Source organism: Aethalodelphis obliquidens, unplaced genomic scaffold (assembly GCF_003676395.1).
Source record: "Aethalodelphis obliquidens isolate GAN/ISIS:26980383/991018 unplaced genomic scaffold, ASM367639v1 scaffold31, whole genome shotgun sequence".
Taxonomy (NCBI): Eukaryota; Metazoa; Chordata; class Mammalia; order Artiodactyla; family Delphinidae; genus Aethalodelphis; species Aethalodelphis obliquidens.
In genome coordinates, this window is record NW_020837975.1 from 21,430,961 (window position 1) to 21,448,607 (window position 17,647).

Sequence of the window (17,647 nt, forward strand, 5' to 3'; positions counted from 1 at the left end):
CATCCCTCTCTCTCCACCATCTTTTGGCCATGGCTGTGCAGGTGGGGGATGAGATGGGGCTGTTTGCTAAACGCAATCCCCAGGCTGGGCTTTGACTGACTGGAGCTCAGGCCTTACTGGGCAAGGGGTGCTGACTGGCCAGGGTTGTCATAACTGATGATCAGTCCATCCGTCCTCTGAATGGGGAGGAGGAATTGATGGGACAGGGTATAGCATAAACAGTGGTCCTGAAGAAGCAGCATGAAGTCTGGTGGGTCATTAAGTCATTTCACAAGTAAGGCCATGAACCTGGATATATGCTCAGAAACTGATCCAGTGCGTAGCCTGGGCAGGACGTACCAGCAGCAGCTTAGAGTGGTAAAGTTGTGTACCCCAAGCCATTGGCAGGGGCTCTGCTCCAGACCAGAGACCCCCCAGGAGGAGCCACAGCTGGGCCTGGAACATCACCCTGAATAGCTCTCCATCCCTCGCCAAACAGAGCCCTGACGGGGGCCAAGTTCCAAATTTCACGGCTTTAGAACATAATAGTTACCCTTAAAGAATGTATATCAAGGCTAGGGAATCTTTGGGTCAATTTGTGTAAATATTCTTCAGTTATATCTAATCTCAGTGTTACTTGGAATTGTTCGACCAAAGCAAAAGCTAGCCTCAGGTGTCTCTGTTAAGTAGAATAAGGTTGTCTTAACTGTCCAAGTTTTTTTCAGGGTTGCAAAATGATGTTTCCCAGACGCTCTCTGTCTCCCATGCTTCCTCTTCGGATTTACTGGTGTCAGCCATTATCTTACTCCTGATTTGTCATTTGCCACTTTTTTTCTACCCCAAATACTCAGCATCAGTGTGGGTGTCGGAGAGGTCCTGCCACCTGAAATCTCTCCTCACTCTTCCCTCTATGGTCCTGGTCTTGATGCAGACAGCAAGAACAGTGCCCTCTGTAGGCCACTGCCGGAAATACATCAGCCTCCTCTTTATTTACACAGAACAGTGATTTCGTAATCACTGTAATCATCAACCACAGTTGACGAGCTTAAAAAATTTTCACACATCAGAATATTTTTCTTTAATAAATTTATTTATTTATTTATTTTTGTTGGGCTGCATTGGGTCTTTGTTGCTGCGCGCAGGCTTCCTCTAGTTGCGCTGAGCAGGGTCTACTCTTGGTTGCGGTGCATGGGCTTCTCACTGCAGTGGCTCCTCTTGTTGCAGAGCCCGGGCTCTAGGCTCACGGGCTCTAGAGCGCAGGCTCAGGAGTTGTGGCGCACGGGCGTAGCTCCTCTGCGGCATGTGGGATCTTCCCGGGCCAGGGATCGAACCCATGTCCCCTGTGTTGGCAGGCGGATTCTTAACCACTGTGCCACCAGGGAAGCCCCAAAATGGTTTTATATTGCATTTAATTGGCATTTGCTGCAGATGGCAATATGGCTTTGTTCTTTTCAGACACTTTACTCCTAGAATCTACACTTTACTCCTAGAATCTACAGTTGCTTGGCGACATAAGCCGATGCTGCCATTGGTTTATTAATTTGCCATTATAAGCCTGCTGCCTTTAGAACTGCAAAATGTTCCTGACAACTTCAACATAGTGGCTATCCGGGGGGCAGCTTCTTCTGACTCCCAGGCTGCAGGAACTTCTTAATTGTAGGGATGTTGCTGATTCTTGTTTTTAATGCCTGAAATGTGAAACAGTAAAATCAGGGTCTCAAGAGCAGTCACAACCTTTAAGAAAAACCAAAACTTTGTCATGAGAGGGAGAAGCTGAGATTGTCAGCTTGTGAGGCCCAGAGTGTTGACTCCAAGTTAATCCTCAATACACATTTCCTGGGTATTCCTGAGAAGGGTAATACAATTGCTGGCCTGCTTAGCATTAGTGAAATTTTCTTACTGAAGAATCATTGAGGGACTTCCCTGGTGGTGCAGTGGTTAAGAATCTGCTTGCCAAGGCAGGGGACACTAGTTTGATCCCTGGTCCGGGAAGATCCCACATGCTGCGGAGCAGCTAAGCCCGTGTGCCACATCTACTGAGCCTGTGCTCTAGAGCCCACGAGCTGCAACTACTGAAGTCCGTGCACCTAGAGCTTGTGCTCTGCAACAGGAGAAGCCCCTGCCAGGAGAAGCCCGTTTACTGCAACAAAGAGTAGCCCCTGTTCACCACAACTAGAGAAATCCCATGCTCAGCAATGAAGCTCCAATGTAGCCAAAATAAATAAATACTTTAAAAAAGAAAAATTGACACCAGTAGGTAATGCATATTAATAACTCTAGAAATTCATATTTCTTGAAGTATCAATTCCTGTTCTAGGAATTTATTACAAGGGAATAAGTATGGGTATGAAATAACTATAAGAATGTTACCACAATGAAAAACTAGAAATAACCTATGTTTCTAGGAAAATATAACTGATTATATAAATTATGTTACCTCCCTGCAAGAAATATAAGTCAGCAACTTAAAATGATATTATATATATATAAAAGGAAGGAGGAAGATCCCTGTATTGACAGAGAATGCAATGCATTGCATCGTTTAGTTAAAAAAAAAAAAAGCCCAGGGCAGAACATAATATACACTATTTTCTGTCTTGTATGAGAAAGTGGGAGGAGGGGAGATAGGTATATATTTATATTTTCTTATATCTGCATAAATAGGAACCCTGGAAGGGTACACAGGAAACCAATAAAAAAGATTATGGGGGTGGGAAGGTGGGAGGGCAGTGGTGAGAATGAGATTCCATAATTAATGCCCTTTTTATATTAGTTCTGATTTTTCAAAAAGATGTGACTCTATTGCTTAATGAAAATAAAAGAAAATAAAATGATATTGCAGAAGAATATTGACATGTAAATAAACACATACATGTGTTGACATGTAAAAAAATGTTAAAAGCAGGCCACAGAACAATATTTAGTATGATGCCATTTGGGAGGAAAATGTAAAATAAGACGTCAGGAAGTCTAAGGCAGAAATATTTGACTGGTAGGATTATTGTTCTTTTTTTTCTTTCTTTTCTCCTTTTGGTTTATATGAATGCCTTATGTATTTCTTTTTTAATAATTAAAAAATGCTATTCTTAAACTACAAAACCTATGGTCACCTATTAGAGAAAATGTTTGTAAGGAACTGGAATAGAAGCCAGGTAAAGTCTGGCAGTGGCAGGAATCATAGAGAGAGGTCTGAGGATGGGCGACACATCAGGAAAGAGGCAGTGCTGTCTTGTAATAAGGAGGAACAAATCTGACTCCATATTAGATCTGGTCCTTTTCCTGTGCTTAGTCATGCTGGCTTTGCACCTTTTGTAAAAGAATGTTGCCTGTGGCCTGAAATATACAGGATAGCCTATTTTCAGGGCTCTAACCTTTAAGAGTCCATTCATATAGAGATAAAGAGTTGCAGAACAGAGAATAACATTTGTCTTGTTGAAGGTTTACAGGAACATTGTGACCTGACCTACTGGACAGCTGCAAGAACAAAGGATTCCTACACCAGAAAGTTTGCAGCAACTGACCATGCCCCTCCCTCACCTTCCCTTTAAAAGTGCTTTGCTGAAACCCTTTGAGGAGTTCAGGGTTTGGGTGCACAAGCCACCCATCTCCTTGAATGGCCCTGCAATAAACCTTTTTTTGCTCCAAAGTCCCACACTTTGCTTTGTTTGGCCTCACGGTGCATTGGGCACATGAACTTGTGTTTGGTAATACTCTGAGCAGAGGCTCTGAGCAACTGAGGGGCTTCATGGGGACCCCTGGCATCAGGGGGACTTAACGGGGCAGAATGGTCTGGTAGGAGCTGGGGAGGAAAACAACACAAGCAGACCTGTCAGCCTTGCTTCTTCAGTACAAACACACTCAAAGCACTACAAGAAATGGAAAGCACTAAATGTTTATGCTAGAAATCAAAATAATCTATTCTTTCTCCCTCCATAAGGTTTTACTTCCTAAAAATCCTATCTGAACAGAAATCTCATGTCCTTTCATCACCCTTGGTTTACTCCAATTCTGTTTGGTTGGAACTTCCATAATTACACTTTGTTGGGGGATCCTGATTAAAATTTCGGTCCAAACGCAGTACAGCTCTAACAGAGCTTCCGTTTTTTCAGATTTCACTCTTTATTCTCATCAGCAGTAGGAAATGTTACAGTCCTGGATCCTGGAGGTGGAGGAGGGGACTTGCTGCGCTGTGCACCCCCCTCCCCCAGTTCTCGTCCGCCCCTCCCCCACTGCCTCCTGGGCTGAGGGGATTGGAGGGTCCTGGGAGGCGGGGACTTGGGGGGGCCATCTTAGATGTCTGCCCTACCCCGCCCTTCTCCCCGCCGTAGGATCCGAAAGCGCAGCTGTCACCGACACGGACCCTGTGCCACACCCGCCTCGGCCAAATAGATCCCTGCAGCCTACCTTTTCAAAGACAGGGAAATGCCGGGTTTTAGCTTTCTTCACTATTAAAGCTGGGTTTTCCTCTTTTTCCTCTGGGGGTTAGAACGCAGCCAGCGCCACCATCATAAGGTTCATGGTGTGGCTTTTGCCTTCGTTTGTGATTGTGAGCGTAAGTGGAGGATGTGCGTGGTCTGCTGCTGTATGGAAGCGTATTTGGGAATCTTATGTGACTCTTTGTTCCCACCGTTTTCCCCCACTTACTTCTGCTCACCCCTCGCACATTCTCAAGGCACGTAGGAGGTTGAAGGATGTAACTTGGGAATCCAGAATGGGATTCCAAGGGACAGGATCACTCCCCTCCCCGCCACCACCTCCAAGCCTTCCCTGGTGCCCAAGGTAGCCCCCAAAGCCCAGGGTTACAATGAAGGAGACCCCACTTTAGATAAACAGGACTGTAATCTGCAATCCTACCTTCCTGCCCAAAAGAAGGAGACTTTTTTTCTGGTCGTTAATAACCAGCCACTACTTCGTGTAAAAGTCTCAGCAAATGTCTGTGTGCCCCATTGATGGCTGTCTCTAGCCAGCCAGCTGCCCTTCCTCACCTCTTAGCCTGGGCTCCACAATATTCTGAATTGGGCTCCCAGGTGAACGATGGAGTCTCAGCAGGACTGCAGTCCCCACCCCAAACCCGCCCAGGAGGAACTAGAATAGCAGAGACAGAGGAGGGGCCCAATATCTTTTTCAGTCTCACACCCTAGCCAAGAGCCAACTGTTCCCCGGGATTCAGCACTGCAAGACCCTAAGGAGACGGCCAGCTCCTGGGAGGCAGGGATCTTGGCATGGTTCCTCCACCTCCTACAGAAGCAACCCCATGTTATCCCCGACACACAGTGGCTTTTACCTCAGTGAGCCACTTTGAGAGACAAGTTTCTTCATTTGTTAAGATCTCTGTGTTGGATCTGTCATTCTTTCTTTCAACATCAAACATTCATGGAGCTCCTTCTCTGGCTACAGTTGTAGGTTTGGACGCTCCAAGCATACAAAGATAAATAAGATGCAGTTCCTGTCATTGAAAACCTTACAAACCTTCTATCTGGTGATGGGAATATCCACACTACCAAGAGGTAAGTCAGAATGAAATAAGTGTTTAATAAAAGCATAATATAGTATTACAGGAATAGGTATGTATTACAGAATAGATATATATAAATATGTTTGGTTATTTCAGCCCCTCCCTTCCCTGCCCCATGGCATAATAGGTTAAGGGCCTAAACCAAGTCCTTTAGTCCTTTTTCCTTGACCTCTAATGAATTTAAACAAAGATTAGGATAAACCACAGCTTGGTAATACAGAGGACCAAGTTTATGCTTCAAAAAGTAAACCCAATTCTCACTGTTAAAAAAAGTACATTGTCAAAGCTTAAAAGAACAGGTGCAATGGAAATATTCATTCTGCCCATGGGAAACGAAGAGCCGGGAACAAAGGAGTTCTTTCTGGATTTCACCCAAAAGGCAAACACTCTGAGAACACAGCTGCTAGAAGAACCAGAACCCAGGGGGTCAAGCTGAGTCTAAACTCACGCCCACCTCTTCAACTCTGCTTTTTGTACTGACCTTGACAGACAGGTTTGTCCTGAATTAAACACACCTGGTTCTCCAAGTAGGCTCTGCGCATGAAACTTTAGACCTTGGGAAATGAGACCCCACCTCTGAAGGCTGTCGAACTTCACCTGGGTGCAGCTTTACCTGAGATGAGCAGGGGTATGCATGGCCCCACCCAGAGCCCCAGGTGCCCAAGGCAAGGTGGACAGAAAGCAGCCGTAATGGCATGAAAACCTTTGTGGTCCTTGGGTAACAAACATGCCCTAAACCTTTTTTTTTTTCCTTTTTCCTTTTTTTTTTGTGACCATAAAGTAAGCAATGATTTATTTGATAAAAAATAGAAAGCATAAGCCACAACTTTAAAAAATTGCACTTATCAGTATTTAAAACTTTGCTCCTTAAAAGGCATTTTTAAGAGAAAGAAAAGGCAAGCCAAATATTGGGAGAAATTATTTGTAAAGCATATCTGATAAAGGGACTCATCCAGAATATATGAAGAACTCTTATATATCAATAATAAAAACAAAAATCAACAATTAAAACAGTGGGCCAAAAAAAAAAAAAACAACCAGTGGGCAAAAAATGTGAGCAGATAAAATAAAAAATTTTAAATATCTTTTAGAAAATGTGGAAGAACACGTATCTGAGTTAGGCTCTGGGTAGCAGGAAAATCAAAGACCTACATCCAAATTTCAGCTCTCCCTCTCATTTGAGCAAGTTTTTTTAACCTCTCTCAGCCTCAGTTTCCTCATAGTTCCTAATTTATTTGTTTAGTGATGGAAATGTGATGTGTGCAAATTGCTGAACATAGTAAGGAATCAAAAAATGGCACACGTGTGCACACACACACAAACACACACTCACGTATCTGTATCTCCAGATTGCAGCAATAGTCACATGTGAGAAAAAAGTCAATTTTGCTTCAAAAAGGAGCGGAAGGCATTCTCTAGAAGTGTGATTTTGGACCAGCAGCACCAGCTGTACCTGGGAACTTGTTAGAAATGTAGAATCTCAGTCCCTGGGCCAGATCTACTGAATCAGAGTCTGCATTTTTCACAAGCTCCCCAGGTGATTCACTTGTACACAGGCAGATCTCAGAGAAATTGTGGGTTCAGTTCCAGACGACGGCAATAAAGTGAATCCTGCAATAAAGCGAGTCACTTGACATTTTTTGGTTTCCCAGTGCCTGTAAAAGTTATGTTCGTACTATACTGTAGTCTATTAAGTGTGAAATAGCATTATGTCTAAAAAAACAATGTACCTATATTAATTAGAAAACACTATTGTTAAAAAAATATTCTGGCCATCACCTGAACCTTCAGCAAGTCATAATCTTCTTGCAGTAGTAACGTCAAAGATCACTGATCACCATAACAAATAGAATAATAATGAAAAGTTTCAAAATACCCCAAGAATTACCAAAATGCAGCACAGAGACACAAAGTGAGCAAATGCTGATTGGAAAAATGATGCTGAGAAACTTGCTTGAAGCAGTGTTGTCTCAAAACATCCATTTGTAAACAGTGCAGTATATGCGGAGCACAATAAAACAAGGTGTGCCTGTAACTAAAATCGAGTTTGCGAAACCAGGTCTAGAGTGAGAACCCAACTAAACTACACCTGGGGCTCAGTGTGTGGCCCCAGGTCCTCCCAGAGTCTGCTGGGCAGGCACGAAGTGCAGAATCTGATGTTTAAAAAGCAGGCTGATGGACTTCCCTGGTGGTGCGGTGGTTAAGAATCCGCCTGCCAATGTAGGGGACACGGGTTCGAGCCCTGGTCCGGGAAGATCCCACATGCCGCGGAGCAACTTGGCCCACGTGCCACAACTACTGAAGCCCGTGCAACCTAGAGCCCGTGCTCTGCAACAAGAGCAGCCACCGCAATAAGAAGCCCGCGCACTGCAACGAAGAGTAGTCCCTACTCACCACAACTACAGAGAGCCCTCGCACAGCAACGAAGACCCAACACAGCCAAAAAATAATAAAATAAAATAAATTAACTAAAAGCAGGCTGAGCAAATTGTGATGTGCAGGAGTGTATGAGGCTAAGAACAGAGAAAGGGAAGGGGAGAGGAATTAGGGAGAATTATAAGTACGTTTCCGATGTTGGATCATTTATATTGACCCCCTTTAAAAGAAGAATTCCTAAGATGCGAGGCCTCCTCCAATCCCCAGGTTTAACCAAGTACCAGGTGTGTAGGTTCCAGCCTTGGGCAGGTCTGGAAGAGATGTCAGTTTCCTCAACTCTAAAATGAGGAGTTGGTTCAGAATTAGATCACCTTCGTCTCCACCAGTTTTAACAATCTTTCTGGTCTTATTTCTCTTCCCTTGTATTCATTTGCCCTGTGCTCCTATCTGCTGAACACACACGTTGGGAAATCAGCCAGTCTTCTGGGGTGAAATTCTACTGATAACGTTAACAGTCATTCTGGATAATTTAGGCAAAACAATGCACATTTTTCTTAATTTCAGTTAGGTAAAAAGCAGGCTTTTATTGAATTTTCTAGATAACGAAAGTTTTAAGGGATTAACTTAAGAAGTTGCCAGTTTTAGCAGATGCTTGGGGCCAAAATACAAGACGCCAATTCTTCTTCTTTTTTTTTATTGGAGTCAAATTGCTTTACAATGTTGTGCAAGATGCCAATTCTAAATCTATTATCACTAGAAATATCCTTGACATTTACTCTGGCTTCTCCAATGGATAAGAACTGCCTAGCTTCGTAACAACCAGCAAGATCAAAATCCGTCACCAAGACAAAAAATGCTCCGAGAGAATCCTGTATTCCCCACAGAATTTAAATATGCCAGTTTGGAAAGATGTAGCATTATTCTAGCTTTAAGTGTATAATGTTTCAGAGAAAGAATATGTTAAAGTTGAAAGAACAATATTAACAGCACAACCAAGACTTTCAGTATAGCTTTAACATTACAGCCCATTTTTTAAAAATTAATTTTTAGTGGAATATTGTTGCTTTACATTGTTGTGTTAGTTTCTACTGTACAGCAAAATGAATCAGCTATACCTATACATATGTCCCCTCTTTTTTTGATTTCTTTCCCATTTAAGTCACTACAGAACACTGAGTAGAGTTCCCTGTGCTATACAGTAGGTTCTCGTTAGTTATATATCTTATACATAGTATCAATAGTGTATATATGTCAATCCCAATCTCCCAATTCCTCCCACCCCCACCTTTCCCCCTTGGTATCCATACAATTGTTCACTAGGTCTGTGTCTCTATTTTGGCTCGGCAAATAAGATCATCTATACCATTTTTCTAGATTCCACATATATGCATTAACATACAATATTTGTTTTTCTCTTTCTTACTTCACTCTGTTATGACAGTCTCTAGGTCCATCCACGTCTCTACAAATGACCCATTTTCGTTCCTTTTTACGGCTGAGTAATATTCCAGCGTATATATGTACCACATCTTCTTTATCCATTCCTCTGTTGATGGACACTTAGGTTGATTCCATGCTGCAATGAACATTGGGGTGCATGTGTCTTTTTGAATTACGGTTTTCTCTGCTTATATGCCCAGTAGTGGGATTGCTGGGTCATATGGTAGTTCTATTTTTAGTTTTTTAAGGACCCTCCATACTGTTCTCCATAGTGGCTGTATCAATTTACATGCCCACCAACAATGCATGAGGGGTCCCCTTTCTCCACACCCTCTCCAGCATTTATTGTTTGTAGATTTTTTGATGATGGCCATTCTGACCAGTGTGAGGTGATACCTCATTGTAGTTTTGATTTGTATTTCTCTAATAATTAGTGATGTTGAACATCTTTACATGTGTGTGTTGGCCATCTGCATGTCTTCTTTGGAGAATGTCTATTTAGGTCTTCTGCCCATTTTTGATTGTTTTTTTTTTGTTCTTGTTTGTTTGTTTTATATATAACAAACCCACAGCAAACATTATTCTCAATGGTGAAAAACTGAAAGCATTTCCTCTAGGATCAGGAAAAAGACAAGGATGTCCACTCTCACCACTATTATTCAACACAGTTTTGGAAGTCCTAGCCATGGCAATCAGAGAAGAAAAAGAAATAGAAGGAATCCAAATTGGAAAAGAAGAGGTAAAACTGTCACTGTTTGCAGATGACATAATACTATACATAGAAAATCCTAAAGATGCCATCAGAAAACTACTAGAGCTAATCAATGAATTTAGTAAAGTCACAGGATACAAAATTAATACACAGATATCTCTTGCATTCCTATACACTAACAACGAAAGATCAGAAAGAGAAATTAAGGAAACACTCCCATTTACCATTGCAACAAAAAGAATAAAACACCTAGGAATAAACCTACATAAGGAGGCAAAAGGCCTGTATGCAGAAAACTATAAGATACTGATGAAAGGCCACATTTAATTGATTATGAATGATTTCTCTTCTATTTTTCTATTTATGACATATTAGCAAAATACTTATTTGGTTGGATTTGACATATTAATTAGTTGGATTTGACATGCTACCAAAGGGAAAGTATCCTACAGGGAACTAGCCCCCCGGGAAAAAGAGCTCAAGTGTTTACATGGCATTTTTAAGACACAAACAACTGAACCCTATTCCAGGGTGGGGAGGGAGTAGGGGTTACTTATGTAATAGGATGGTTAGGGAGGTAGTTCTGTTCCAAGCTCACATGCTAATAAGCCTCTTCTGTGGAGAGCCCTATATTTCAGTTATAGAAATGAAATTTCCTTTCCGTTAGGGTCTAATGGATTGATTCATATTGACATCTCCCCAAGGCTAACAAACTTACTTAAATGAAAAATACAGCTGAGCCGAGAAGGAGACGTCACCCCAGGTTGCTTGGAGAATAAACAAAGTGAACCACTACATGGCCCACTGCTGTTTCAAGACTGGAGCAAGTCCTAGAAAAATCTGTGCCTGGACTTGACTTAGATACTCCTGCTTTCAAGTTGGTGCCATCCCCTGGGGAGGCAGGACCCCAGAGGAAGACCCCAGTGTCACATCATTTGGACGGAATCTTCCAAGCATCCGACGAAGGCAGGAGGTTGAGTTTACCCGTTAGGCGCCTGGCACAGAGTGGGTGATGCCTGTGTTCTTTCCAACTGTGTCCAAAAACATGAGATTTGGCAGAGGAGGAAAAACATGTAATGGCTCAAGAATTAATAAATGCTTAAGTTCTACCAAGCGTGTTATCAACTGAAGCACCACATACTTAGTTCTGAAATTACATTTAACGTGCGATACGGTGTGGGGGGCATTTTAACGTATGATATTATGCACATTTCATGCACAAGCAATGAAAGTCTTCAAAGGCTTTGTCTAGATGTACATTTGCATCTCGTTTTCATTTATGTATCGACTCGAAAGAAAAAAAATCTCTGCCTTTTATTTGATCTAGACAAGTTTAGAAATAATAGTCATTAAGTTAACCATAAAGTTAAAACAACCGCTAACTACAAGTTGCAAATTTGGCCATAAAAACTATCCAACCAAGGCCAAAAAGAGTGGATAAGAACATCACCACTAACCTTAGCTTTTCCTGGCTCTTGTCTTGGGGTGCTGTGGATTAAGTGAGGGTTTATAACCCTTTCCATTCTAATTGAAATCTCCACCCCCTCAAGGGATTGGCCAATGAGCATTCCAGTTTGTACACACCTCTGGGGCTTCACTTTACATCCCTTGTTTGGGTATTTGATAGAGCATCAGGATACTCAAGTAAGAAGAAAGTAAGATTCCACTAGCTCATTCAACAAATATTTACTAAGTACCACTCTGTGCCAGGTACCGTTTTAGGCCCTGGGTCTACAATGGTAGGCATGACAGACCCAGTGTCATCGGTGGTGCTTACATTCTAGTTGGGGAAGATAGGCAGTATAAATATATAAACAAATAAATGCAGTGTATTCAAAATAATAATGGTAACAATATATCACATGATTATAGCTTATGAATAAATGAGATCTACGACAATAGTGTTATAAGTGGTAGGAAGGAGGAATTGGGAATATAGTTATAAGGTACCCGCACTACCCGTGAAGTGGTATAGTGTTATTTCAAAGTGGTCTTAGTGTAGTTGCATAAACATATTGGAAACTTTAGAACAACCACTAAAACTTAAAAACAAAAAAAACAACAACTATAATTGACATGCTAAGAGAGGAGAGAAAATGGAATCATATAAAATGCTCAATTAAAACCAGAGAAGCACTGCAAAGTAAAGGAGCTGTTACCGTGGGGGATTACTGGACTGAATGTCAATATTATGACATAGTGTGAGTGTGTTTCGTGTTTGGTAATTGCAATCATTGTTGCTTTTGTTGTGGCCATCCATTTACAATGCTTGGTGTCAGTTTATTTCTCTCTTGTAAAAATAAAATACAGTGTGTGCGAAAATAAATAAATAAATAATAATAAAATAAAATAAAACCAGAGAAGGCAGAAAAAGAGTGGAAGACAAAAAAAAGGTGGGGGGAGAAACAAAGAACCAGGGCAACAAATAGAAAACAGCCACAAACATGGTAGAGATTAATGCAACTACATCGATAATCATTTTAAATGTGAATGTCTTAAATACACCAATTTTAAGACAGAGGCTATTGTGAGTGGCTTAAGACCCAATTCTATGTTTTCCATAAGAAACCCACTTTAAATATAAAGACACAGATTGATTAAACAGAGAAGATTGCCAGGGGGTGTCGAGTGCTCTGAAGAAAATAAAATAGGGTGGTGAAAAAGAGGTATGGAGTGTGTGGGGTGAGCTACAGAGTTCGTGATCAGAGGGTTCCCTTAGGTGGGGATGTTGGCGCTAATAGAGCAAGGAGCCCACCATGGAATCTTCTGGAAAGAGGGAACATGAGCAGGTATGAGAGTTGGGGCTGGCGGCTGTTTGCCGCAGACACTGCCCCCTAGAATTCACCTTCTGCTGACCCGTCCCCAGGAGCCTGGCACCTCCATGCATCGCCCCGCCCCCCAGGCACCTGGTCCAGAGCGTCAGGCGTTCCCTCGGGCACCCAGTCCGCCAAAGCCCCTCTGAGTGGCTTAGGCTGGGTCCCAGGCTCATTAGGCGCTGCAGGTCCTCCTCTGTCAGACACCAGAGCCCCACACCCGTCCAGCTCCCCCTTTTGTCGCAGACACTGGAGGACCCACGAAGGCGTGCACTTTTACCCCGTTGGCTCAGCTGCTGTGGTGTCTAGCCGGTGAGCCTCGTGGGTGCCCTCTGCTCCGGCTCCCGGCCTCACGGGTCCTACCTAGTTCATTCCTGAACGCTCAACACACTGACGTCTTTGAGGACAACCATCTGCTGCCTGACCGCCTGCTCTTTCACCGGAGTCCGGTGGCTCGTGAAGATGGGAGGGTGGAGGGTGTTGAGACTAAAGGGTCTGGACCCAAAAGCTGGGGGACTCCACCTGTGCAGGATGGGGAAGGGGATTGTTTCCAACGTGGGAAGTGAACTGCGCAATTTAAGGTCACGTGACCGTGAGCAGAAAGACGTGGGAACCTGTCTTCAGAGGAAGCAGCTTGGCCTGTCCTATTTATTTTCTCTAATCCTCCAATTCAGTGCAGAAGCCAACTTCCTCCCTGGTTGTTTTCTCAAAGAGCCAGCCTTGAGGGCCCTCTTGTGTCTAAGAGAATTAAAACTCCCAAAGCACTGTTTGCACTACGGCTTACGGTCTACACAGCAGGCCCCTGAGTAATAGTATCAGGCAGTGGCCCTGGGTAGCAAAATCCTGCCCAAATGGTCTTAGCTCAAATTTCCTGCCGTCCCATAAAACTCAATGATAGAGACCCCTCGGTGTAATCACGTCAATGTCTGGTTCCCACGTGTAAATTAATCTCCAAATGAGTGTAAAGCATTTCCCCTCCCTGAAGAGTTGGAAGGAGTAATCCAAAAGCCCGCCCTCGCTCAGAAACCAACTGCAGGTTCAGGGAGTGTCCCCCAAACACCCTCAGGTCTGGTAATCTGCTGGAAGTACTCGCAGAACTCACAGAAAACGGTCCTACTCACAGCTTCGGTTTATTACACGGAGAGGATACAGATAGAAATCGGCGCAGGGAAGAGATGCACAGGGCAGAGTCCAGGAGTGTTCCAGGCTTGGAGCGCTCAGAGGTCTTCATTCTGCAGAGTCATGGACAGCGCTAACTCCTCCTGACAAGCATGTGTGACAACAGAATTCTGTCACTGGGGAAGCCCACCCGCATCTGAGTCCAGAAGTTTACAGGAGCGCCATCGTGTGGGCATGACTGACCGCCCACGTGGCTGATCTGTCTCCAGCCGCTCCAGAGTGGAGCTGACCCCACATGACCCGGAGCCCCTGCCCAACATCATATTGTTGGTGTGGCTCAAAGCCTACACCCGAAATCATATAGTTGTTATCTGGCTGGCCCAGGGCCCCCGGCAAACAGAGATACTCCTATCGGGCATGTCTCTGGATAGTAAAATCCCACCAAAACGGTAGGAGAGGTTCCAAGGCTTAGAGATCACCTCCCAGAAGCCAAGGCCAGACCTGTCTCTGGAGAAGGTGAGACTCTTTACTGCATCCCCATCCCCATTTTCTTCTTTTTGTTCTCTTGCTCCCAGGAGGCTGGCGGAAACATCAGCCGGGACCACCAGTGCTCCTCAGGCCCGCCCGGTGGTGCACCTGCTGCCCTGCCTCTGCTCCTTTAGTAGTTCTAAATATTAGAGCGACGACAGAGTGCTTGCATTGTGAAAATGTGAAGACAGAGAACAATCTTCACGTCTGTGTTGCATTTTCCTCTAATAAAACCCTGAGGGGCTTGCATTGACTGGGACAGGCATTAAGGATCACCTCGCAACTGTCTGTTTTTCACATCTGGGCAAAAATCCCTCCTGTAGTAAGGAATGAGTGTGTCCACTTAATGAGACGCGGATCAAACACTTGCCTTTTTCCCGTTTTTAAATTCCTACTTATTAGACACTCTTAAAGCGGCAATTCTTTCTTTTCTAAAATTACTTCTGCTGTTGACACATCTATCTTGCCTACTGCGTGGTGAATTTTTTCTAAAGCAAAATATTCTGATCTAGGCCTCTGATCTAAGGTTTTGTCTCCTGGCACCATGCTTGGCACATAACAGGTGCTCAATTAATATTTGAGATGTAAGTCAACACATGTTTAAAGCAGTATTAATAAGCCATACTTTTAGTTCTGAAATGCAAAAAATTAGAAGCCTCCCAATAACCATTTGGGTAGTAAGAGGACAAAAGTTAAATATATTTATATTTTCTTATACTTGTGTCAAATATAACTGGAAGGATTATACAAATGATAATGATGTTTGCCTGTAGGGAGCAGAACCAAAGAAAACTGGGGGGACAGGGCTGAAAAGAACACTTCCAACTGTATAGCCTTTTATACTTTTTTGATATTTGAACCATGTGAATGTATTCCAAACGATTTAATTTAAAAATTCTAGCAGCAGGGCAATGAATTGTAAGTCCTTTATTTTGGCAAATATCAATGGCATTCATTACTACCATGGATCTATTATTATTATAGCTCAGAGGAGAGTTACTATCTAGTGAATTCCATTGTTATTAGACACTGAAAACAGGAAGAGACTGGAGGGGGCTGAGAATGGGATAAGGAGAGGAGAAAAGAAGCTCAGGGGACAACATGAAGTCCTACCCATCCTTGTTCCCAGAAAATGAGTAGACAGAGCAGATCTAACTTAAATGCCAGCCCCTCCAAAAAGGTGTTCAGAAGAGGTCCCGTAACAATCACTCACTGGACAAAAAAGGTTGATGTTTCTAAAAGAGATCTCCTTGACATGAAAGACCAACTTAGGAACAATATACACAGCACCACGACAGAGCTGGATCACGGCAGCCTGGCTTCAATTAAGACACAACTGTGGACACAGCGATTTCTGGGGGACAGCGCTCACTCACGGCCGTGCTGCTGTCCTACGGCATGAAGATGTTGTACACGGTTCTCACGTAGATGTCATCCGGGGGAGGCTTCCTCTTGCTGCCAGGTTCAAGGAATTTCTTAATTGTAGGGATATTACTTATTTTCACTGTGAACTCCTGCAAAGGGAAAACGCAAAAGTTCAAGGCTAAAAGCAAAGGTATTCATTTCTACGAAAATAGGGCGGTGCAAAATGGCCCATCAGTTTGGGGTTAGTAGATGCAAACTATTACATATAGAATGGATAAACAACAAGTCCCTACCGTACAGCACAGGCAACTATATTCAATATCCTGGGATAAACCACAATAGAAAAGAATATAAAAAAGAATGTAATAGATATGTGTATAACTGAGTCATTTTGCTGTACAGCAGAAATTAACACTGTAAATCAACTATGCTTCAACAAAAAAGTAAACAAAAAAAAAACCCCAAAATGGTCCATCAGAATACATTCAATAAATATTTGCTATAGAGATCCAAATAGAACTGTCATCCAGCACCTGTTTAGGGTCTGATCTCTTGGTATGATCATTTATAATCTCTGCCAACAGTGGCTGGAATCTAGGCCAGGCTCTATACAAATCTCACAGTTCATACCAAGATGTGAACTCTTTTCAGAGACAGAAAAATAAAAAAGATACTTAGGATAGGAGTATACTTGCTTACATGAAAAAAGGAAGGACGAAAAAGACATAGGAAGTACCTTAAATGTATTGATCTCAGAAAAAATGCATTTAAATAAAAGTCACTTAAATAAAATTGTTTTAAAAATTCATCAGATAGTACAAGTTACATTTTAGGATTCAGCTGCCTTGACAGTTTTACTCCTATTAACAAATGAATCCTCTTTCTGGCTGTGTGTGAAAGATGGCCAGTTGCATTTTTTTGTAGCCAAGGGCTCAGTTATCAGATACCAGATATTCACGTTAACTGTAATGGAAGAAAAAAAATCTTATTTTTCATTCATAGAGTCAAATCTTACCAATTTTCAGTAATTAAGAAGAAAAATCCACTTGATCTGGTGAAAATTCTGAACTATACAAAGAACTGTATATCCATCATATATAAGTATTCTAACAAAATCTTTCAAAATAAAGAGGTCACTTATTTAAAAAGCTACTATTTATTAAATGTCTACTATGTACAAAGCACAGCCTTAATTAAGCAGGCATACAAACATTCATACATATATCACTAATATTAACAAAAACTCTAATAATTATGTCAATTAATTCTATGTAAATATGACAATCTTCTCTTCTTATTACTTATTTGAACTATTTATATTATGGTATTTGTATTATTTGTGTTATTACCAATAATTAGAAGCTTTTTCCAAAGGATTTATCGTTTCAAGATTTACCTGGGGCTTACACATGTCATGTATAATAAAAATTTTGTGACTTTTGACTTTTTTTTCCCCCTTTAATCAATGCAAGAGTGACCCTTTAATTTAATCAGATCTGGTGTTAGATTTTGAAGTCCTTTAATATTGATACTTGACCTGTTCAGGTATTAAATTTGTTTACACAGAAGTACCTGGGATTTAAAAACAAATTGTTAGCATCATGGATGGAAAATGTCCACAGGTCCTTGGGCCATTTCAGGGATCTATTGGTATTAAAGTCAAACTTTAAAATGCCCATCTCGTGGCGCCACTGGTGGCGCAGTGGTTGAGAGTCTGCCTGCTGATTCAGGGGACACGGGTTCGTGCTCCGGTCCGGGAGGATCCCACATGCCGCGGAGCGGCTGGGCCCGTGAGCCATG

At 42.4% G+C, this 17,647-nt stretch overlaps 1 protein-coding gene across 6 annotated transcripts in view; it reads right to left on the reverse strand.

The window, feature by feature from the left end:
- Positions 1-1,271: 1,271 nt before the first annotated feature.
- The window catches only part of GSTA4 (glutathione S-transferase alpha 4), a 30,077-nt gene continuing 13,701 nt past the window's right edge, over positions 1,272-17,647 (reverse strand). For 2 of the 6 annotated variants that reach the window (XM_027127505.1, XM_027127502.1), the window contains one exon: positions 15,393-15,996. In XM_027127505.1, the coding sequence (XP_026983306.1) occupies positions 15,874-15,996 (123 nt within the window). In that variant the 3' untranslated portion in view covers positions 15,393-15,873. Of the gene's footprint in view, positions 1,668-10,575; positions 10,650-10,740; positions 11,054-13,941; positions 14,098-15,392; positions 15,997-16,673; positions 16,811-17,647 lie in introns of those variants that run through there. The other 4 variants (XR_003437220.1, XM_027127504.1, XM_027127503.1 and 1 more) reach the window with 4 other exon arrangements.